The following is a 25,495-nucleotide window of genomic DNA, read 5'->3' as shown; positions in this document are numbered from 1 at the left end:
TTGCCATCGCATTCAGGAGTGAAGGGTTGAGGTCGGAGCTTCAAGCCCCTCGCCTACATTCAAGTTACCATCGAGTGGTTTATGAAGATTGGCTTGAGTTGAGCTGTATGATTTTTGCCTACTTTTGAAGATTGTCATCAAGTTCCATGAAGTGGCTTCTAAGTTTGAGCTTGGTGCTCCTCACCTTCCTTGGAATTCTTGCCTTAAAATCTAACATTCCATCTTCTTCTCTTCTCTCTCAGTTCGAAATCTATGAACCTGAAACTTGCCTATATTTTTAATCAAGAATTTGTTCAAAATTCTTCTGGATAAGTTTTATTTCATTGAATTTTCCCATCTCAGAGCGTCCTTACGATGACCAACTTTCACGAACCCTCGTGTCATGAATCTCGTGCAACATTGAGCTAATCAAGACTATTGTATAGAAGAGAAGCACCACGCTTTGATTTGAGGAATGGTTTACTTAGTTTTGACTTTATTGTTATAATAACTAGGGCTCAAGCCTATTTGGTCAGTGTGTATGCTCTATCTATGTGTCACTACTGCTTCTAGGGTGACTAATATGACTACACCAATGTAAACAGAGGTTTCCACATGTCTTGTATTGCTCTAGAATGCCTTTTGAGCTTTGATCAAGATCTATCTTAGTTGGTATTTGATTGAAATTGGTCTATAGTGGCATGCTTTGTGACAATCATTATGCCTATGGTCCATGCTTGACCCTTCAATACATGCTTTGATACGTATGTTATAAATGCATGCTAGTTATATTGTTTGTATTTGATTGCCACTTGGAACTTAAATTGGGCTTTTATTTGCATACTTTGGATCTCTTGGATGCTTATTTGGGTTCTAAGAGATTTGACATTAACTGTTACAAGATGTATTGGATGTTATAGGTGATGCTTGACCGATCCCTTGCTCTGGATTCTCTATTGATATACGGTCTTGATACCATAATTCCTTATGTATTCACATACTATCTTTGAGCTTGTTTTCTTTATTGACATTGATCTTTTTGCCAGTGGGTGGGAGCTTCATACTATCTCTAGATATTGCAAAGCTTGTGGTTTATGCAATTGAGCTTCTTGAGTAGATGAGACTGGGATTGCACCTGCTATTTCATGGATGAATGCCTCCTCATATATGATTCACTACAGTTAACTTGTACTTTTGATTTGTATGAATTGACAAATAGCTAAGCAGTTTCCTCTCTTATATTCAATAAAACTTGTAGCCTTTGATGGACCAAGTTTTCTGTGAAGTTTGACATACATGTCAACTCAACCTGTAATGCATTATGACTCAAAAGGCCTACGCATGCAATGATTGACAATGCTCTTGGTAGCTTCGATTGCCATTGATTGCATGAATTTCTAAATAAATATCTTGCTTTGAATATAGGCCAATTTTACCACATGAGATATTACTGTTAAGATCTACATCATTGTTGAAGGCCTATCATCATACTTGGATGCAGTGCCTTTGATGGATACTATATGCCTACATTATTTTGCATGGTTAGTCTTTTCATTTATGCTTTAAATCCTTGGTAGATTGATGCAATTTCATTTGAAGTGAATGACCATTGTGTGCAATACATGCCTCATCATATTTTGTGCTTCCTAATGCTTTTAAATTTATATAATAAAATGGATGTCTTTGGATTCATCATTTTATTAAGAATGCGATTACCACCTATCTCAAAGTGATTCATTTCAAATATATTTGAGCAAGGATAATTTTGTGGTGTGACTTTTCCATTCTAGAAATGAAGGATGTCCTTGGAAACTTTTTCTCCTTACATTGACTCTCTTCTCTCTAAATTTTATGATCCTTATCTATATTACTAATTGTTTGAGTGTAAGAGTGAAATGGAAATTTATTGTTTGATAGAATTTATAGGTGAACTCTCAACACTATGTATTATGTTACATTGGTCTCATTTTACTGAGAAGTGTCATCAAGCATCAATATTACTTTACATGTGTGTCCATCACATGTGGTAACACTCTGACCTTTCATGTTTCTCTTATCAAACACAAATTTGTTTCATTTTGATTCAATAGCTTCATTGCAGAATAAGTTGGGATGTATAAAATTGGATCATTAATCTCATTGCATTTTTTCATTCATAAAACAAAGGACATATGACCCTAATGTGGTGCTTTCGTAAAAACGCTATAGTAGGAAATTTGGGAATTTCCATGCACTTTGGGAACCCCCAATATCTTTATTATTTGATCACATGGTCAAAATTTCTTGTTGTCTTACTTAAAGGTGGAGTCTATCCGAAATGCTATATAGGCTACCTTTCAAAATCCCACTTTCTAATATGGATCAAGATTTAGCCACATGGTCAAATATTTATCACACATTTAAAATTGAGACTTGGAAAAATTTCAAATTCTCTAATATGGTGTTTAAATGGATTCATGGGACTCCAACTATTCATTCAACTATTATGTCTTTGTGTGACATTGCACGTATTAACACAACTATGCAAAGGGGATTGGTGGTAGAAATTAACTAGGGCTTTGTGCAGTTGAAGAGTCCTTCTTAATAGAGCATGAAGCTGTGGTCTTGCACATTAATAGAATCCTTCTCTTTTTTGGCTACATAGAGCTACTTTGCATTTATTATGTTAATAGGTACCGCTTTACTAATTTGAACCATTACGAAATTAGCATCTAAATAATCAAAATTGTTGGGAAGAACTCATAGATAAGAAGAAATAACTCCTTAAAGGGTCACATTTTATTTTTCAAACAAAACAAATGATTGTGATTCCTTGCCACATTGTTCACAATAAAATATAGTTTACTATTTGAATGAACCCATGGAGAAATATTGTCGTACTAAGAAGTACTAATATTCCCATATGAGAAAGGATGGTAGGGCTATCTCTTCTCTTTTAGATTGAAAAAAAACAGAATTGAGCTCAAATTGCAAGTAAAGCTACCATTGAACCAATATTTATTTATGCAAAATGATAGACATGATAAGTAAAAAATCTACTTTCCTACGATGAAGACGTAGTGAGAAACATGGAACCCTTTTATTTGTATTAAACTAGCTTTCATAACAAATGGACTACAACTACACTAAAACAACCACAAATTTTTCATAATGAAATGCCAACAATAAACATAACATTATTATGCAAGACATGCTTAGGCCAACATTAAAAGAAAGAAAACAAGGGCCATATGTTGGACTTAGAGTCCACATCATGCAATGCTTTGCACATATTTCTTGTCAATTAGGGAATCTACAATTTCGAAGTGGACCATAAGGGTTTTTTTTTAAATTTTGGGCTTGGGTACTATACAACATCCCAATCCAAATGCATCACTATCAGATCAAGAATGAGCATGAAATAAATTTTCTCATTAGCACATCTAAATGTCACATTTATTGTTTTTAATTGAGTGTTACATGCAAAAAACACAAACTTGGGAGTTCTTGCAGATATCAAGCCTCGATCTTGTCAATGTGAAACCTTGAAAATTTTGCATGGTTTGGTTGTCAAACTAAGGACAACAAACAAGCAATAACAAATGTAGTACACACATGCTTAATCGGTCTCTGGATGGCCATGATACTTCTTACACATCTCTCCACAAGAAGCGCAGCTGCAATATAGACTATGAGGTCGCGAAGGCTTTCAATATGGACAGATTCCTCAACCATAGGACTTCTTCAAAGTCCAACTTGTGGCATCAACAGCCCCCAGTTGACAGCACTCCGCTCTTCGAATTGGTCTTCGTGATCCGCACTTTGGGGGAGCACTTTCTCAGATTAGAAGAGATGAAACTGCAGATGCAGAGAGAGTCTGAGCGATTTCGTGATGATCTGGAGGTCAGGCGTACAAAGATGTTCCTAGAGTCCCAGAAGCAGATTGCTGAGATGTTTGCTTGGGCTCTGAACGGTAGTAAGAAAACTATTGGCACTTTTGGGGTTCCACTTCCAGTGTCTTGTGACTCTCTTCTCTTCTCTCTTCCTCCGTTCCTCGTCTGCCTCGCGCACTGTTCAACAGGAAGTTTGTAAGATGCTTCAAACCAGAAGGAGAAGTTGGTGAGCCCATAAAAGTATGAACAATGAATTCCTTGTTTTCACCTGCTCAATTTACTATCAGATGGTGTAAAGAACAGGGAAAAAAAGGTATGCGCGTTTTGATGTTTTGATGTTTTACAAATGCGTGTTTTGATGTTTTGATGTTTTACAAATGCGTGTTTTGATGTTTTACAAATGTCTCTTATGTTTCTAAACTTTGGTTTATTATGTGTACATAAAGGTAACAAAATCACAAATGATGGTACAAGAATAATGGAACAATGAAAGCTAAGGAGGTCATTGGTTCTAATGTCTCTTCAAATCACGATACAGGTATATGTCTTTATTTCTACTAAACTTTGAAAATTAAAAATTTGTACATATTTTACATCTTGCTTTATTAGGTGACTCATTTTGAGATTAACTAGCTTTAATTAGTCTCTTTGTCTAATTTAAAATGTTCATAGTTATTCGTATTTTTAAACTTTGAGTAATTGTGTGTATATATATAAATGTAGATTAAAGAACAACAAAATGTGGGAAAAGAGGTAATGTAAGAAAGGGAGATTAGGAGGTTACTTGCAATAATGTTTCTTCAAGTCAAGATGCAGGTATCAACTTTAAGGATCAAAAAATTGTACAAATTTGGTGACCCAAATAGATACAAAATATCTAATTACTTTCTTTTGTGTTATTGAAATTTTTCATAACCTTGTATTATTGTGAGCTTTGGCTAACTCTATGTATATATAGGTAAACAAGTTACTAAAGTGACACAAGAGACAATGCAAGAAAGGAAGACATTGAGATTGCTTGCCTTAACACTTCTTCAAGCCAAGAATCAGGTATTACCGGCTTTCTTATGTTCATAATGAGTCATTTTTTGAAATGGTTATACTAACTAATGATATTTGATCACTTGAGTATCAATAGGAGTGATACGCATACCATCATATGATGATATCTATTAGCCACCCATGTTGAAATTTAGAGAAGAGGGTAGACAAACATTTATTACTTTGCAACATATTGGAGATTTAAGGGATAAAACAATCAAGACACACATGTTGCTTAGTTAGTTTTTAGTTCTATGCTCCTTTAAAATTATTTTCATTTTTCTTTTGGTTGCTAGAAGTAGATGTTGATGTCTTAATTTGTTTAATCTATTTTGATCATTAGATGTATGTTATTGATCCTTACTTAGAAATGATGACATTCTCTATATAATTTTCTAATTAAAAATTTATTGTGCAATTTCTTGTTTACTTAGAAATGATTATATTCTCTATATAATTTTCTAGTTAAAAATTTATTGTGCAATTTCTTGTTAGATATTAGCATGTCTAAAAGGAAGGGCAAAGTAGATAAAGTGATAAGGAAAAAAGAGAATTTTCACGGAATTCCCTAGTTGAAAGTACATATAAGTAGGGAATATAAAAAATAGGAAAAATGAGAGATTTCCTAGTGAGAGTACCTAGGGAATCACCTCTAGAAGTTTTTTCCTATATATGAAATATTTCCTATATAGGAATTATTCCCTACATAGAAAATTTTGTATTTTCCTATGTAGGAAATATTTCCTACATAGAAAATGTCTTATGTGATTCCTTGTTTATTCTCACTAAGAAATGTTCCATTTTCCCTAGTTTTTACTTTCCCTACTTATATGTATTTTCAACTAGGGAATTCCATGGGGAATTCTCTTTTTTTCCTATATGGGGATCGATTGAAAGTTCCTTGTGTGACTAAATCCACCACCCACTTAAAATCAAGAGAGAATGGATATGTGGGTTGCAATCCATCCCGATATCTCACAATTGAATACATTTGACATGTCGTACATGTTTCCACAAAGTGAGCAACATCCTTTTTGAAATGGTTATACTAACTAATGATATTTGATCACTTGAGTATCAATAGGAGTGATACGCATACCATCATATGATGATATCTATTAGCCACCCATGTTGAAATTTAGAGAAGAGGGTAGACAAACATTTATTACTTTGCAACATATTGGAGATTTAAGGGATAAAACAATCAAGACACACATGTTGCTTAATTAGTTTTTAGTTCTATGCTCCTTTAAAATTATTTTCATTTTTCTTTTGGTTGCTAGAAGTAGATGTTGATGTCTTAATTTGTTTAATCTATTTTGATCATTAGATGTATGTTATTGATCCTTACTTAGAAATGATAACATTCTCTATATAATTTTCTAATTAAAAATTTATTGTGCAATTTCTTGTTTACTTAGAAATGATTACATTCTCTATATAATTTTCTAGTTAAAAATTTATTGTGCAATTTCTTGTTAGATATTAGCATGTCTAAAAGGAAGGGCAAAGTAGATAAAGTGATAAGGAAAAAAGAGAATTTTCATGGAATTCCCTAGTTGAAAGTACATATAAGTAGGGAATGTAAAAAATAGGAAAAATGAGAGATTTCCTAGTGAGAGTACCTAGGGAATCACCTCTAGAAGTTTTTTCCTATATATTAAATATTTCCTATATAGGAATTATTCCCTACATAGAAAATTTTGTATTTTCCTATGTAGGAAATATTTCCTACATAGAAAATGTCTTATGTGATTCCCTGCTTATTCTCACTAGGAAATGTTCCATTTTTCCTAGTTTTTACTTTTTCCACTTATATGTATTTTCAACTAGGGAATTCCATGGGGAATTCTCTTTTTTTCCTATATGGGGATCGATTGAAAGTTCCTTGTGTGATTAAATCCACCACCCACTTAAAATCAAGAGAGAATGGATATGTGGGTTGCAATCCATCCCGATGTCTCACAATTGAATACATTTGACATGTCGTACATGTTTCCACAAAGTGAGCAACATCCTTATACATACCCTACCACCAATATATTTCTTTGATTTTTGTAAAAGTAACCCAAACACCTCTATGACCAGCCCAAAGGCTTTCATGAAATTCTTGCATTACTTTTACTTGTGAAGCTTTGTCACCCAAAACTCGCAATGGCATACCCTGTTTCTTTTTAACATGTTTCCATAAGTAGCCATCTTTTAAGAAAAATCGATAGGCTTTCCTCTTGATCTTCTTAAACTCCTCATCTGGCCATTCATCTCTCTTTGTTAATGTACTGAGATATTGACCAATTCTTAGCCACTCTCCTGCATATTTGTCTTCCAGAAACACTTCTATACAAGATGCAAAACATCTAAAGTGTCTTCTCTTTGTTGTCCAAGCTTCTATTAATGTTGTAGCAATACCTTCATTTCTAAATTCACTCTTGCAACATCATTTTAAGCCATAAGAAAGTCATCTTCTTCCTCCTCATCCATCATCCCATCTTCATTCTCATAGCGTGCTCGAGATAGCATGTCTGCCATTGGGTTATCTCTTCTTGCAATATGCTGAAATTCAAGGCTCAAAGATTTGATGTATGCAATCCACCGGAGCATAACAATGCCTAGGGTAGCACAACTAGTAATCATACCCAATACTGGCAAACAATCGATCTCAATGACAACATGAGCATCCATAAAATACTCCTTATCACATTTAAGGGCTTTCACAATTCCCCACAATTCTTTTTTAACCTGTGGATATATTCTCTGTCGTTCAGTCAATACTTTTGCACCAAAGCGTATTGCATATCTTTGCCCTTCCTCATCATCTTGTCCGATTGCCCATCCAATCATGATTGGGCTTGTATTAACAGTAATAATGATAGGCTTTCCATGTGAATAGTCAGCCTTTCTCAACGTAGGAGCAGATTTTAAGAGTTGCTTCAATTTCTTCATTGCTTTTTTACGCTTCCTTTCCCAATGAAATTGTTGACATTTCCTTAGAAGCTGATAAAGAGCATCGGCTACATATGCAAAGTAAGGAATCCATATCAAATAGAACACACATGCACCCAAGAATCTATGCACCTCTGATACATTCGTACATACATCTCACATTTATCAATCCCATATATTTTTGTTGGTGATGGCCTTCGCCCATAAGGCCCACACATATGCCCAACAATCAAAACCTCTTCAACTCCAAAGATAGACTTTTGTCCAGAAAGAGTTAAATGCACCTCTTCTAGATGTGTCAAAATCCTCTCACAATCCACAATATGATCTACAACAAATTGTATGTATCCATAAGCATCCATCTCTTCATTATTTTCATCCACTGCACACCCTTTGATTGAAACATCATCCAAGAAGGGCATAGTCAATTGTGGTATTAAATCCTTGAGTACCCTATTCATAGCATTTGTCATGTGTACCACTGAGTTTGTTGCACCGTGTGGGAGAGTACACATCCGTACTAACCCCAAAGGAGTCTTCATGGTTGTGATATCCCTGCTTTCAATTGCAAGCTGAAACTGATCATACCCCGAGTAAAGGTCACCCAAAGAATAGATCACTTTGCCTGCAAAAGCCTCTGCAAATTCATCAACCATAGGACATGCACCCACATTTCGTATGGTCACTTTATTGACCGGTTGCATGTCTTGAATAAATCTCAAAGCCCCATTTTTTTTGGGCACAGTAAACCAACGATTTGAGTATGGGGATGAAGAAGATTCCAAGATCTTCATGCGAATCTTTTCATTTAGTGAATCCATCAGCTTTGGCAAGTAAGCTTTAGGCACTAGAATAGGCCTCAAGCTCCATGGTACATGTGGCACAATAAATATGACCATAGGAGAGACAACATTTGGATCCACACAACCTATTTCACTTGGTTGAAATGCAAATGCCTTCCCATGTCTAGCCAACATCTGCATAAAACAGTTTCTCTCAACAGGCAAAAGAAACTCTTCTGCACCAACTTTCAATTCATGTAATGTTTCAGATATAAACTGATGACCTATATCGTCAGGATCCGGTAAGCTTGGCTGCCTTGATAGTTTTTCATATATACCCTCACTCTCTGGTGAAAGTGGCAAAGCAATTGGTTTCACCTTTTTGTCAATTGTCTTATACTTTGTCTCCATAAGTGCTTCAACCCATTGTAATCCTTCTTGCTAAGTAAACAATGCTATAACATCGTACATATCCAAAGAACATAGTGACAACACTCTATTTTCAGCCTCATTTTCTACATGTATAGTTGTTGAAATTTTAGACATAGTGTCAGTAATATTCAGCCCATAAAAGATGCCTGAAATGTCATCATTTCTAGCTAACAGCCCCAATGATCTAAGTTTCTTAATAGCATGTTCCATAGATATGCGTTCGGCCTTACACATAGCTTCCATAGGGTTAAACCAACATGAACTGTTTGCTGTAAACTGACAATTACCAATAGTAAATACATGCTTCATTTCATCAAGAGGAGAGTACATCGTTTGAACAATACTACGTCTGTAGCCCTACATTACAACAGTGCTTAATGAAAATCAAGGTCTTTGAATTCCATTGAATTTGGAACCAAAGGAGACTCTCGAAGCGTATCACGATTTCTAGGATGATTAACACAAATAGTAAGAAATTGGATCGCTTTTCTCCCATCTTTGCTTCTGACTCTTGCATAAGTAGAACTCTCATCAAGTACCTTTGTTTCCATACGCACCCCTGGAATATAGGGCTGTCCCAAAATCACTACATATGAGGAATTATCTTGCACAAAGAAGTGTTACTCTTCTTGTATATCACCAATTGTAACTTTTACATTAGGATATGTAGCATAGAGCTCCCCTAAAGAATTATTTGCAGCCCTCATATGCCAACTATGATCAATGTCCACAGGCCATGCACCATTTTCATACAATCCCCGCTCAATGACATTTATCTCAGACCCATGGTCAAGTAAAGCAACACAAGGAGTTTCACGCTCCCCTATTTTCACTACTATTTCAGTGGTATCTCTAGCCCAATGATTTCTTATGTAGTGACTTTGAGGAATAAATCCTAGAGTCTCTTCTCCATATAGTTGCATTTGCCTTACTCCACCATGCATATTGCTACAAGACAATGCATTTTCAGCCACTTTCTTCTCTTTTCCACATGTTGTCCACTGATTAGTAGCATCCTGCATAGATAATCTAGTACTTATTTCATGCTCATATTCAGCCCGAATATCTAACAAACCAATTTCCTTTTCAAATTATAGCAATGCATTAGTGGTATCACCAAGAAACTAACGCTTCCTTTTAATTATGTCAATGATCTCACATGAAATTCTCGTTTGACAATGCCAAGCACCTCTCCCAAGGTAAATTTCACCCGACTGTTTAAGATTCGTTCTTCAAGAACCTTCTTAAGATCTGTGGCTGTCTCAATGTCAAATTGCAGCTTATATCCTGGCTGCTTGCCCTTCTTTTTGCCCTCTTGTTTGCTATCTTGTTTTTGCTTCTAACTAACCTCTTCCATAACATGCTCGGGAGGTGGTTGATTTGTAGCTTTAGGTTGATCCACACTTCTTCTTGTTATTCTTTTAGATGTCCCTGCAATATCTTCATCTCTTTTTCGTTTTTCTTCCACAAGTGCATCTGTGTTTTGTACCTTAGCTAAATATGCATACACTGAATATGCATCTACTACCGGTGATTCCCAACCAGTTATGCCACGAATGTCTTGTCCTGCATGAGACATTTCACTATCAGTGACCTTTCTCTTTTCAGCTGCATGTAAAGCATGTGTCCATATTTTAGCCTTTGGACCAACCATCACTTGGCCATGCATTTTATCCAACTGTAGACCAAAAGTAAAAGCATGTACCGCTACATAAGCATTTTGGACAACCAAGTCTTCCAACAACTTCTGCATACCTCCCTTTCCAAAATTCAAAGCAAGAGGCAATCGCGTTTCTTGTGCATGGATCTTGCCATCTTTCCAAAAGATAAGCTGTCATGCCAAGGCCTCCTGATAGGCAGCACAATCCTTTCTCTCGTACTACAAACTGTCACACCACATACATCTTTTTTCAGGCTTAGGGACTGTTGCCCGTCCCCTTTCCTTTTGTCTTTTTTCATCCAATTTCACAGCCTTCAATTGAAGATCCCACATCCCTTTGACCAATTCATGTAAGACATCTTCCTTGACAGAGGGAACAATAGTAGGTACAACCATAGGGTTAGCCACAGAAGCGGGTGGCTTACTCGATACTTCAACTGTCTTACCCGTAACAGTGGGCAAGCTAGAGACATGCAATCTTTCTCTTCTTCTATGCTTCTTCTCAAGTGTAGTAACAGCTTCCTTGACATGTCTCCACTCTATTTTCAAACCTGTCTCTGTAGTTTGATCCTCCAGCAAATCTTTAAGCTTCTCTTGAAGCTCAGGATTAGCTGCCTGTAGAAACAATTCAATTTTCTGACTTGGAAGACCTTGATGTTCTGCAAGATCCAACTGCTCAAATCTACTTTCAAATTCTCTTAACAATTCTATAGAGCCAAAGACCCTTATTGGGCTATATAACCCACTCTTGAAAAGTCTTGCGCGTAATCAAACTGGTGTCCTCAATGTAAAATTCTTCCCTGAGTGTCTTCTTGAAGGCTACCGAGTCAGCGTCCTGTAAGTATAAATCACTAATCCGTGCTTTCAGTTCATGAACAATAACATGTACAAAATATCGACTCCATGTAGATTGAGCCACTCCAAAGAATTCCATCTTCTGAGCATAGGTATGTACATATATAAATACATTCATGCCATTGAATAACATCACCTCACGCTCAACTACTTGCAAAGCATTCATCACAACACTTTCTGTTTGAGCTAAAGCTTGCATCACCTGTTTTTGTTGTTGTACCTGCATAAGCATATTCATATTTTGCACCAACTGTTGCAAAACATCACTAAAGATTGTATTCAAAGGTTCTCCCATATTATCTTTCCTTCTTCTGTGAGACCTTTGACGTTGGGTCCACCAATGTCTGAGGGGTTTGTGTCGAAAGGTCAAATCCACCGGGGATTAGAATCAGAAGGAAGTAGAGATAGGAGATGGAAGAGAAGATAGAGAATACCCAAGTGGTAAACACGACAAAAACAAATCAATATGTATTGAAAGAACTTGGAATCTTTGCACTACTCAGAAGCAATCTCCAGGCATTAGTTCTCCTAGAGCTCCTTCGTAGACCAAAACCATGGATCAAAAAAATCAGCTCTTTCTCTGCTGTTCAGAACCCAAATCTGATGGATCCGTTGGCTCCGAAAGGGGGGTAAAACCTTAGGACACTAGGACACCTACTCACAGATGTCCCAGATCACTCCTTTCTTCAGTTTAATCTACAATTTTCAGTCTGTTTTCAGCGATGGCGACTCGCACTATTTCTTCGACCTGTCTTTTTTATGAAAAATCTCGTAACTGGTTGAAAAAACAACTAGCTTTTTGCATGCCATCCTAATCTAGATGCTTTTTCTAACTTTTTTGAATTTTTACAATAAATAATATAAAAAATAGACTAAAATTATCCAAAAATCTAGTATTTTCAAATAATCCATGCAACTCACACTAATACTAATGGCTCAGATCACATTGACTCTCTAGATCAATAGAGAAGTTGGATGATGATACATTCCATACTTTTTCACACTGTGTCCTTATAACATCACGACACCGTGCCTACTCTGCATTATGAATGCGCCAACAGACGTGAAAGCATAATACTAAACAAACAAAAAAACTCAGACCTCAACTCTAATTAGTTATGATGACAATGCATCTATATACGCGTCTAAAAACGCGTCTAGACTGTCAGCTAGACGCGCAAAGTCAAACCATATTTTTAAAAACTGTTATAAAAAACGGCGCGAAGCCTCAATAGATTTTCTGAAGCATGTAAAGAGAGAGAGAGAGAGAGAGACAAAAAAACAAAGAGAAAGAAAAGAAGATTGAGAGAGAGAAGAAGAACTCAACTTCTTTGCTTGTTCCGACGGGTGGCAGCTAGGTTGCATGCTCCTTGTCCTCCTCCTCCCTTCCCTTGGTAGGTTGCTTGATTCTTCTTCTCTTCCTTGCTGTTTGGCTCTTGTTCTTTACTCTCTGGCTCTTCCTTCCTCCTCTTTTTACTCTTATTTACTTCCCTCCTTGTCTTCATGAAGCGATAGATAGACATGATTAGTGATGTCGAGCTCGAACTGCAAAAAACGCGTAAAAAACGTAAGAAAGCACTGGTTTGAAAAAAAAGCCACAACTTTATATATATATATATATTTGTGTGGCACGTCTATAAGTGCATGTAATTCCTATATGCGCAGATAAAAAATATTACATGCGTTAATAGACGCGATTACAATTAAACTTATTAAAATGCTAGCTTATGGTTGTTTTTGGATCAACATGACTTTCCTAGTCTTTCAATATCAAAATGTTTATCTCCATATTGTAAGTATCAAAATATTTAGGGAATATGACATATATGCCAAATGAAATCATATATGTCCTTATGATTCAGGTGTAATTATGTCGTTATCTTCTACTAGTATGGGACATGCTAAGTCAACAAACAGTACATACTCCAGTGAGGACGAGACATTGCGTCTTCACAATCAAGACGATTGGCTACGACGGAAAATCAAATGTATATGTGATCATTGTCGAGTATGTTTTTTTCGAGCACATCAAATCATAATACCACACCTCAACATGTACGAAGAGTGGGACCAAGAAAAAGACCCAGTAATTTTTACTACTTTATTTGCATAAATATTATTAGTCTATGTTGCGTCTTCACCATTAAACAAAAGCTCCTTTTTTTTATTGAGCAAGATGTGGTACCACATCCTCAAATGGTCCCTCCAGGTCGTCGAGAGGCTGCGAAGCATTGACACGAGGAGAGGCAGAGTCCTCAAGAAGAGTAGATACTGATGACGACGATAGTAGCCCTCTTCAAATGCCCCATCAAGTTTTGAAGGAAGAGATTTTGAAAAACATGGTGCATGATTTATTTTCCCATGAGGTTTGGGGGGAGGGCGCCACTAGAGAGACAGATGGCCTGCTACACATAGCGTCAAAAACTCCATTGTACGAAGGTTGCACATACTCCGTTCTACGTGTATCTCTCGAGATACTGAACTTACAAACCATTTATGGATGGAGTAATGCTAGCTTGAATGCATTATTGAAGTATGTGTCATTTGATATTAATTCATAAATGCTTCTAGACAATATTCGCAGTTTGTTAACTCTGTTTGCACAATATATGCAGGTTATTGTCACAAATGCTTCCAAATGAAAATAAATTACCAACTAGAAGGGAGCAAGCAAGGCATTTCTTGACATCTCTTGGAGGTCTAGAATACGTTAAAATCCATGCATGTGTCAATGATTGCATCTTGTTTCGTGGGGATCATGCATCTGCACAATAGTATTTGATCTTTAACTAAATCATTAATATGATCTCAACAATGTACTACTAGTGCACATTGTTCAATGCTATTTGGTGTGAAGGAGAACATTGTTGAGAGGATAACAATATGGTTGCAAATGATGATGAAGAAATTGAGCATAGCAATACATCTGACAGTGGGATAGACTTATTTGTTTCATTGCCTATTGGTAACATAGACCTAGAGGTAGATAGTCTAGCAAGGGCCGATATCATTAAAGATGAGATTGATCATTCATTGTAACATATAATTAGCTTTGAATGATTGGATGTATATTTGTAATACTAAAAAATAACTAAAATATCAATTAAGAGCTGTTTACTTTTGTGATACATATAACGTTTGTTGTGTTATAGTATTAGAATTGAATGCGCACATCCAAAGAACAATGCATCAAGATGCACAAACAAGTACAATCTAATTCTTTGGGTGAAGATCACAACCATGAAGACTCCTGTGGGTTAGTACGGATGTATACTCTCCCACAAGGTGCAACAAACTTAGTGGCACACATGACAAATGCTACGAATAGTTCCAATCAAAGAGTGTGCAGTGAATGAAAAGAATGAAGATATGGATCCTCATGGATGCAGACAATTTGTTGCAGATCATATTGTGGATTGTGAGAGGATTTTGACACGTCTAAAAGAGGTGCATTTAACTCTTTTTGGACAAAGTCTATCTTTGGAGTTGAAGAAGTTTTCATTGTTGGGCATATGTGTGGGCCTTATGGACGAAGGCCATCACCAGCAAAAATAGATGGGATTGATAGAATGCAAGATGTATGCACAGATGTATCAGAGGTGCTAGATTCTTGGGTGCATGTGTGTTGTATTTGATATGGATTCCTCACTTTACACATGTAGCCGATGCTCTTTATTAGCTTCTAAGGAAATGTCAAAAATTTCATTGGGAAAGGAAGCATAAAAAAGTAATGAAGAAATTGAAGCAACTCTTAAAATCTACTCCTACATTGAGAAAGGCTGTCTATTCTCACGGAAAGCCTATCATTATTACTATTGATACAAGCCCAATCAGGATTGGATGGGTAATTGGACAAGATGATGAGGAAGGGCAAAGATATGCAATATGCTTTGGTGCAAAAGTATTGACTGAACAACATAGAAGATATCCATAGGTTAAAAGAGAATTGTGGGGAATTGTGAAAGCCCTTAAATGTGATAAGGAGTATTTTATGGGTGCTCATGTTGTCATTGAGATCGATTGTTTGCCGGTATTGGATATGATTACTAGTTGTGCTACCCCAGGCATTGCTATGCTCCGGTGGATTGCATACATCAAATCTTTGAGTCCTGAATTTCAGCATATTGCAAGAAGAGATAACCCAATAGCATGACATGTTATCTCGAGCATGCTATGAGAATGAAGATGGGATGATGGATGAGGAGGAAGAAGATAACTTTCTTATGGCTTAAAATGATGTTTCAAGAGTGAATTTAGCAATGCAAGGTTTTGCTACAGCATTAATAGAAGCTTGGACAACAAAGAGAAGACACTTTAGATGTTTTGCATCTTGTGTAGAAGTGTTTTTGGAAGACAAATATGCAGGAGAGTGGCTGAGAATTGGTTAATATCTCAGTACATTAACAAAGAGAGATGAATGGTCAGATGAGGAGTTTAAGAAGATCAAGAGGAAAGCCTATCGATTTTTCTTAAAAGATGGATACTTATAGAAACATTCTAAAAAGAAACAGGGTATGCCATTGCGAGTTTTGGGTGATAGAGCTTCACAAGTAAAAGTAATGCAAGAATTTCATGAAAGCCTTTGGGCTGGTCATAGAGGTGTTTGGGTTATTTTTTAAAAAATCAAAGAAACATATTGGTGGTAGGGTATGTATATGGATGTTGCTCACTTTGTGGAAACATGTACGACATGTCAAATGTATTCAATTGTGAGACATCGGGATGGATTGCAACCCACATATCCATTGTCTCTTCATTCTAAGTGGGTGGTGGATTTGGTCATAATGCCTACAGGTCTTTGGCAAATGAGGTATCTTGTGCTTGCTCGTGAAGACTTGACTAATCAAGTGGAAGGGAGAGCTCTACGTACTAAGATGACAAATGTTGTATGTACTTTTCTCTTAGAATAGATCTTTTGTCGATATGGTTGTGTAGAAAAAATTACAGCAGATAGGGGTGAGTTGGATGCAGATGAAGCTCATGATTTCTTTGCATGGTTGGGGATAAAGCTTGCTTTAACTTCAGCCTATAACCCTGAAGGAAATGGAAAAAGTGAAAGAGGTCATCCACCTATTGTGAAGGAAGTGGCAAAAGCATGTGGAGAGAAGATAAAAGAGTGGCCACGATTGCTCCCTTATGCTTTGCGGGTTGACAGAACAACTCATAGTGCTATTACACGATATATGCCTGCAGAATTGATGTATGGTCAAAAACCTATCATGCCGATAGAAGAGATGACAATCACATGGAGTGTGTTACCTTGGGAGGAGGAGTTGAATCAAGAGGAGTTATTGGCCTTACGCATTAGACAGTTGGAAAGAAAGTCAGAAGACATAGAGGCAGCAACTACAAAGTTAACGGCAACAAGGATACAGAACAAGAAACGGTTTGACAAAAGACATAGACTGAGACCAAGAACCATACAAGATGGGGATTGGGTATTGGTTTATGATAGCAGTTTAGATAACCAGCATAGTGCCATGCGTAAAGTTTTCAAAAGATGGTTTAGACCCTATGTGGTAAGACATGTGTTTGATAATGCTACCTATGCATTAAATGAGTTTGATGGGACAACCATAAAACTTCTGGTAGTAGGGAAAAGAATCAAATTATTCAAAAGGCGGGAATCTACTACCTATGAGTTGCCAGAATTGGAAGAAAATAGTGGCCATGATACAGGGGCTAGCCAGAAAGATATGGAAGATGAAGAAGTAAAGGATATGATGGCAGAGGATGGAGGGGACTCCAAATCCGGTGACAACTAGGTTTTTGGCACATACCGGAGGATGTGCAGGTTAAAAGGGGTGGATGTCGTGATGTTATGAGGACACAGTGTGAAAAAGTATGGAATGCATCATCATCTGACTTCTCTATTGATGTAGAGAGTCAATGTGATCTGAGCCATTAGTACTAGTATGAGTTGCATGGATTATCCAAAAATACTAGAATTTTGGATAATTTTAGCCTATTTTTGATATTATTTATTGTAAAAATCTGAAAAAGTTAGAAAAAGCTTCTAGATTAGGATGGCATGCAAAAAGCTAGTTGCTTTTTCAGCCAGTTAGGAGATTTTTCATAAAAAAGACAGATTGACGAAATCGAGCGGGTCGCAATCGCTGAAAATAGACTAAAAACTGCAATTTGAACTGAAGGAAGAAGGAGTGATCTGGGAGATCCGTGACCAAGTATCCTGAGGTGTCCTAGGGCTTTAACTCCCTTTCGGAGCCAACAGAGCCATCAAATTTGGGTTCCGAACAATAGGGAAAGAGTTGATTTTTCTTATCCACGTTTTTGGTCTATGAAGGAGCTCTAGGAAAACTAATACTTGGAGATTGCTTTTGAGTAGTGCAAAGATTCCAGGTTCTTTCAATACATATTGATTCAATTCATTGTGATTTGTTTTTGTCATGTTTACCACTTGGGTATTCTCTATCTTCTCTTCCATCTCGTATCTCTACTTCCTTCTACTTTTGATTCTCGGTGGATTCGACCTTTCGACACAAACCCCTCTGACAATGGGTATAGACATGCTAACAGACGCGAAACAGGACTGCATATTTCAAAGCTTCCTAATTTTGTAGTAATGGTTTTTTGCTTGTGTAGATATAGAATCCTAGATCTTCCAGCACTGATCTTGATTTGGAATGCATGAACAACATGTTAGTGGAATTTTCTAGAGGTGTTAGTAGTTTTTTTGGAGGTTTTCCGAACAAGGAGCAATTCATGGGAGAGATGACTAGTTATCTTGGTCGCCCTCCCACTGCAGAGGAGGTTTTTAGTGTCATGTCTAGGACACCTATCACATCTTTGCCTAGCACTGTTGCACAAATACCAAACCTTGGTACACCTCTAATCGCTACTCCATGTACTATTCATACACACAGATTAGCTGATGCATGGGGATCAATTGAAGTACATGGATCGGTCGAAACACGTGTATCGAGTGAGGTAGAGGGTAGTGTCCATCAAGGGAGAAGAAAGAGTCGTGTGGGAGGATGAGGAGGTCGAGGGCTTTGTGGGGGTTGCCTTGGAGGTGGCTCTCGATCACCCTCACCGGGAAATGACAGAGGTGAGTCTCCACAAATGTACTACTCTAACACAGATGTTGGTGGTATCTTGCATAACCCTCAAGGAAGGGAAGTGATAGCGTACTTGAGAAGTGTCGTACATGCCACATACAAAGATTGTATGATTCTCTTCAAGCACCAGAAAAGTGGTTTGTGGCAAGAGGTGCTAAGGGCAGTACATAGAAGGTACCCTAATCCTGAGAATTCACAATTCTCATATGATTGGGGACGGTCAAAGGTGAGAGACGCGCTTCATAACAAGAGGTCTCACCTTATGATGCGCATCAAGGAGTCACTGCGGAGACAAGAGCAGGGGGCACCCTGGATATGGCCAACCACCCAATTGCCACTACAAGAAGTGGAAAGAGGCCAAGAAGAGAGCAGTAGAGAAAAGGACAAGTCACTAGCATGCAAAGGCGCAACGTATCCGAATGGCAACCATGGGATCGTTGCATTATGGATCGGGTGGCAGGAAGTCATGGGAGGCTGAGTTTGTAAGTATTATTTGATTTTTTTTAAATTAACTTTTTTAAATTTATTTCAATTCATTATGTAGTGTGTTCTAATACGTTGTATGTTAAAATTGTTTTGTAGTGTCATATCGTTGGTAGGATGCCTACTACTAGAGAGGTAGGCTACCATTGAGGTCATAACCAGGTGTCCACTTGGCAGCATTTCTATGAGGAGGGACTAATCACGGAGGAGCAATACAATCATGCCATGAGGATTCCACAGCCAGAAGAGGTATGTTCTATTTTTTACATGAAAAGTATAGGTAACTCTAATTTATTGCTTGTAATAGTATTTATATACCTTAATCCTTTGTGTAGGCAAACCTGATGCAATCGAGGATAGCGAAGGAAAAACTAGCAGTCACGGTGGCGGCAGCGACAACGGCACCTACAGCGATGGTAGTAGCGATGATGATGCCTCTTCTGAGGAGATGTAGAGGAGCCCCGTGCATGCATGCCTCCCCTTGGCCTTGTAGTTTTCATTTTTGATATGTATTACTTTCAGTTTAGTGCTTGCGACCATGACCATGCTTGAGGTCACAAGCACTAGAACTCGTCATGTAAAAATGATTCATCTTTATGTATGAAATTTCGTGTTCTAGATTGTTTTGTTTTCAGTACAAAAATCTTCGAAATATGTACCAATGATTCAGCACAGTATGCTCGTCATGTGTTATTATCAATATATGGACTTTGGCTCTCCACATTCTTTTGCTTTCAGTATAATAATCTTTCTCTGTTTTCCCTAAGCATACAATTTGATGCTCTATGGTTTTTTTTTCATACTTTGATTTGTGCGTCTATCTGTGCGTCTAAATTGCAGGAAAAATGCGCGTCTATAATCGTTTAAAAATTGCAAAGTACACGCCTTTTTAGACGCCCAGTTACACGCCTCTATAGACACAGAATTTGAATATATCTACTTTTTTATAAATATGATTATATATTTACGGAGCGCCCAATTACCATCATTTGCAAGCCGGATGATGATGCATTCCATGTTTTTTCACACAATGTCCGCATAGCGACACAACAACGCTCCTCTCCTCTTGCCTTGCAAATGACGGTAGTGGCAATGGTAATCTCCCTCTCTTTCTCTCTTATTCTCACAAAGCATCAAGCTCTCTCCCTCTCTCTTTCACTCGTTCTCATTTTGTTGTACTCAAAATACTGCACTTGGATTTTGGCAACTCTTAATTCCCAAGAATGCTCTTGCTATCTACATCATAATTTGCATTGCTATCTATGTTGCAATTTTCATCGCAATTTGTGTCACAATTTGTGATGCAAATAACGATACTTTTTGTAATGTAGATAGCAACAATTCCAATTTTTGTTGGAAATGACTATCAATATGCTTTCCTACCCTTGTAGTGCCAATATCATACATCCAAATGACCATATTTTTTCAAAAACCAATAGATTATTATAAAAGCTAGATTTGGAGTTACAAGTGTATGATTTATTAGTCTTTAAATGACCTATATGATACTAACCCGGGAAACGATTAATGGGGATACACGAATTTTATGTGATTAGTTAAAATTTTCCTTCAACAAAATTTGAATCCTATATACTATTTAAAAATTATTTTAAATAAATAATTTGATCATAAATACAATAAATCATGTTAAATTCAATAACTTACTTCAAGAAAAATTATCAAATGAAGTAAATAATGCATCAAGCTTATTATAAGAAAATATCAATACTCATTAAAAACCATAAACTACATTAAATTTAAATATAAAAATTCTAATCATTAATACTCACTTTTGATACATTACAAAGATTAAAAATTTTAGATATGGAATTAAGTGACTACTTCAAATATATCAAATGACATTTAAATTTAAATAGAGAAAATATATAACTAAAAATTAAAGTAGAAAATATATACATATTACAATCCGATCAATTTTTATCAAGTATGATAAAGTATGAATTATACTTTGATAAATGATAAGTTTCCAATAAAATAAATATAAGTATACAAAATTATTAGATTTTGTCGATGGTTTTCCATGGGACTAGTCTTTCTAGGTCTGATCGAATGAAGGGTCCACTTGTTACCGACATCCATACAAAAGAGGAAGGTAAGAACATTACCCCTAATATGCCTTGTAAGTGTTGATACTAGGCTTGATTATCATTTCGATTGCACCTACTAAGACATTAAAAGAATGTACCCCAGATAATTTATACATATCTAAAACTTAAGTAAGTGAATAAAAAATTACATTAGATCCAGTAGCAAATTATTTGTGGTTTCAAGAGAGTACTTATGCATAATTTTTATCCAAAAATGATTTTCTTGAGGTTTAGAAGATTATAACTTCAAAAAATAAATCTACTAAATACAAGGATTGAAAAATGATAATAAGGGTAAAACTATCACCTAGTTATTGACAATTTAAGTCTAGCAAAATTTAGAAAGAAATGTCAAAGAGGGCATACCATAATAACAAGATAACAAGCCTAATTGGGCACTTAGTTAGGTTAGAAAATAGAAACAATCATGCTTTATATATTTTTATAGAGCTATAGAAGTGTGTGCATGTATGCATGTATGTGCACACATGCATGCATATGTGTGTGCTTCATGAGTGTAGGTACTTCTCTAAACTCAATCACACATAAGTATCTTTCTATTACTGAACAAGAAAATTTGATACAAAAAATAAAAACACTCTTGCCTTGTTGATCTAACTATGTATATGAGTATCGTTTGAAAATAACATTATTTACAAGTATCCTTTAAGAAGAGACTTATTCACAAGTATCCTTTTGAAAGAATGCATGGCCATAAAGTATGCTCTAATTCACATCAAGTTATCATTCAACAACAACATCACAAAAAGCAAGTGATCAAGTGTTATCCAATTTTGGCCAATGTATGTAGTGAAAAAGGCGAAAACTAGCCCCATGCAAGGACTAGGGAAAAGTATCAAACTATCTAGCTAACATATGGCCATAGTTAAAAAATGCTAGTATGCCATGATAGCTTATGATATATATATTTCTATAGCTACTAATCCATTAAGATATAACAAAAAGTATCCTTCTAGCATAAAACATAATAGCAGTGTCAATTTATTAAAGGTTATATTCTAAATCATTCATTTTGGTATGTAGATAACTTTGGAGCTTCCTAGTATCCTTATATTTGATAATAATAGGCTTCCATAAGAGGAACACTTGTTGATGAATATACACACTATAAAGTACTAGTGGAACTTCCAAAAAATGATTATGGTGTGGAATACATTATAAAAAATCATGCCTCGCATATGCAAGGCTATTCAATCTACTATAATGGGATGCAAGAATATCATCTGAGTTACCAAAGTTGATCTACCAATACTAAGAGCATGGTAATGATGCAAGGTAAGCATGATGTAGACAATAAGTGCATGCCAGTTAGTAGTGATGTTGATGGAGAAACACATCATAGATAAAATGGATCTTGATAGTATGGGAAATGCATTGACTAATGAGACCAATAAAAGATATATACATATTTAGATACCCAAGAATAGGGATCATGTATATTAGGCTAGGATAGGAATTGAACTCGCTTGAGCACACACATGCTATTCATAGGAATATGATTTTGACTATGCATGTTTTGAAGGGGCACTAATAACGGCCATAATCTAGAGTGCTAAACTCTATTCTCCAAAATTGAAAGATCCGCTGGCAATGGACAATTATATGGTGAATCCTTAAAGATGGAAAAATGGTCGATCAACTCTCCAACACCATACTTGGAATTTTGCATTCGTCCTCCCAAAAATCCATAATGATGACATCTGTATGTTTTTTGTTTCAACAGAAATAGGCACAGGTAGAGAAAAGTGTGCGTGATTAGTCATTGGTGAAGAGATGAAGTGGTGCTCTGATGTGTTGTAAAACAATTGTATGCACAAGCATTTAGCATATTTAGTTATTGGAGAAGTGATTGATACTACAGAGGAGCAATATCTATTACGAGTGGATTCAACGGAAAGGATGCTTGTACACTAAATCTTGCTACCTCAAAAATGCCTAGGTCAATACGTAGTGAATGCCAATTTCATATAAGGCTTGTTACAAGCTAGAGTGCCAAAAACTTCGACCATATAAACCTCTATCCAGTAGAATAAAGTTCTTATTGTCTGCCTATTTTTCACATTCAACCGAACAGTGCATTGGTAAAGCTTACATTTATTATAGCATAGGTATAATGTTCAAGTTTTATCAACATATTTTTATGAAAAGGTGAGTGATATGATTCATTGAGCTCACAGACACAAGTTTTGGGTGGCAAGATTAGACCCCCTAAAAATATGGTGGGTTCGGTCAGAAAACATTGTCCACATTAGCCTCAACATTAGCCTCAACATGTGTGAACGCTAGTGTTTCTTTTTGTGGAACATGATTAGTGTTTCTTTTCGTGAGGAGAAATTTTACCGACCTAGTGTGTAAAGGGCCAAACTTGTCTTGGTTAGATCTAGGGCTTCGATGGATCTCCGTAATGGCTGGATGACCGTAGAATGATATCATTGAATGTTTCTCTCGTATCGTGCACCTCCTCTGACGTCCTATAAATAGGTACGTCCCCGCCCGTCTTCGTTTCAATTTTAGCGTGAGACCAGCAAGCTGCTTGCGTTAGCATAATCACCGATTAGCTCCCATCAACAGCCACTTACGACGAGCAAGCATGGCCCGATATTCATCCGCTCTTCAGCTGGCCGCCGCCGTCGTGTTCGTCCAGGTGGTCTTCTTCATCGCGACGGCGTCTCTGCCCGCAGCACTCGCAGGTAGTGTGTAAAATATGCTTTTACAAACTGCGTTGGTGTCTTGGCATGATTATATATCAAGTTAACGTTGAACATTATGTCGACCTTTATTTCGCACATGCAGACGATAATATTAATGGCAGCGTCTTCCAATGGTGCATCCTGAAAGACGGCTTAAGCGACGACGCCATGCAGTCGGTCATGGAGTGGGCCTGCTCCAACGGAGCCAATTGCACGCCAATAATGCCTGGGAACCCGTGCTACGTTCCCACGGACCTCCACTCCCACGCGAATTACGCCGTGAACGACTATTATCAAAGCATGAAACCCCATGGAGCCACCTGCGACTTCCAGGGAGCCGCCATGCTCATTTCATCCAATCCGAGCCGTATGCTATAATATCTCCTAATGCAGCTCGTTGTTAATCTTCATATATCCTCCAGTTGTCCTTGTCCTGTCATTTCACCTTCTACATAAATAAAGTTGCTTTTGCTTTTTTCTATGCGTTTGATATCTTTATATGTCGGAGCTTTACTAACTTGACACATGTTTGCTCTTCTCGGATGCTTTTGATACAGCTAATGATCAATGCAACTACCCGGCCTCCGCGTCGACCTAGCACCCAACTCTGACTTACGAGCATGACTTGTTTAGCTTTGGTTAATGCTCGTCGCCCTTTGTTATTTTATCCACTTGTTTGGACTTGTAATCATTGGCTATTGGCTATTGACGTTGAAGCCAATTTACTTACTTCTCACTAGTGTATTCTTTTGATCAACTCAATGGAAATGCTTTTCATGGCCACCTCCTTTGCCTAATGTGAGTATTGCTTCAAGTGCATCCGTAATAGTAATTCTCTCTTAGTGTCCGATCTAAAGGATGTGTGATCTTCTCTCTCTTGCCAAGTGATGTCATTTGGGTTCACGAATGTGCTAGTAAACATAAAAGAAGATAATAAAATACCCACTTTGTCTCTATGAAAATCCCTAGGGTTGTAGATGGTTAGCAATGTAATGGTCAAAACAAGTGCAAGTTTATCACATGGCAAGTAATTTGTCATTTATTTTCTTAAAAGGTATTTATACATGTTACATTGTGTTGGTCCCCTTCTTTACATTGAATGTTTCTTTTTTAGACAAATAGTATTAATATACAATAATAACCATAGAACCTCCAACTATTGAGGAAAGTTCTTATAATAGCAGAGATCATCTACAAACACTTTTTAATCATCATAAGTAGGAGTATTTTCTTTATAGGTATATCCTTCAAGGTGTTTCATCATAGCTTTGGCTATCTCCAAGCTCCTTGCAATTATAGAAAAAAGTCCTAAACCATTATTAGACATACCAAAAAGAACCTCATTTCTAGCATTCTAAATTTGATGTAAAATGGTCAAATAAACATGCCATGATTCTCTAGTAACATAGCTTGTTTGACACAAAAGCCATTCAACAAGCCAATTGGATGCATAGCCTCGAGAAGCTTAGACCACACATGATTAACTTCAAGAAAAGACAAAAAATGGTATATTACATCTTCATCTTACATTTTCATAAACAATACATCAC

At 36.7% G+C, this 25,495-nt stretch overlaps 1 protein-coding gene across 1 annotated transcript; it reads left to right on the top strand.

Annotated features, from left to right (window-relative positions):
* Positions 1–23,845: 23,845 nt before the first annotated feature.
* LOC148039961 (glucan endo-1,3-beta-glucosidase 4-like) lies at positions 23,846–24,323 on the top strand. The gene is made up of 2 exons (XM_087662732.1): positions 23,846–23,945; positions 24,049–24,323. The coding sequence occupies exons 1-2, from the start codon at positions 23,846–23,848 to the stop codon at positions 24,321–24,323; spliced, it is 375 nt and encodes a 124-aa protein (XP_087518858.1).
* The last annotated feature ends 1,172 nt before the right edge of the window (positions 24,324–25,495 follow it).

The sequence above is a fragment of the Lygodium microphyllum genome, chromosome 2, assembly GCF_053477565.2.
Source record: "Lygodium microphyllum isolate KBCC chromosome 2, Lygodium_microphyllum_v1.1.10, whole genome shotgun sequence".
In the NCBI taxonomy this organism is placed as follows: domain Eukaryota; kingdom Viridiplantae; phylum Streptophyta; class Polypodiopsida; order Schizaeales; family Lygodiaceae; genus Lygodium; species Lygodium microphyllum.
Note: the sequence above shows the minus strand (reverse complement) of the source record. Positions and strands in the feature narration are given on the sequence as shown.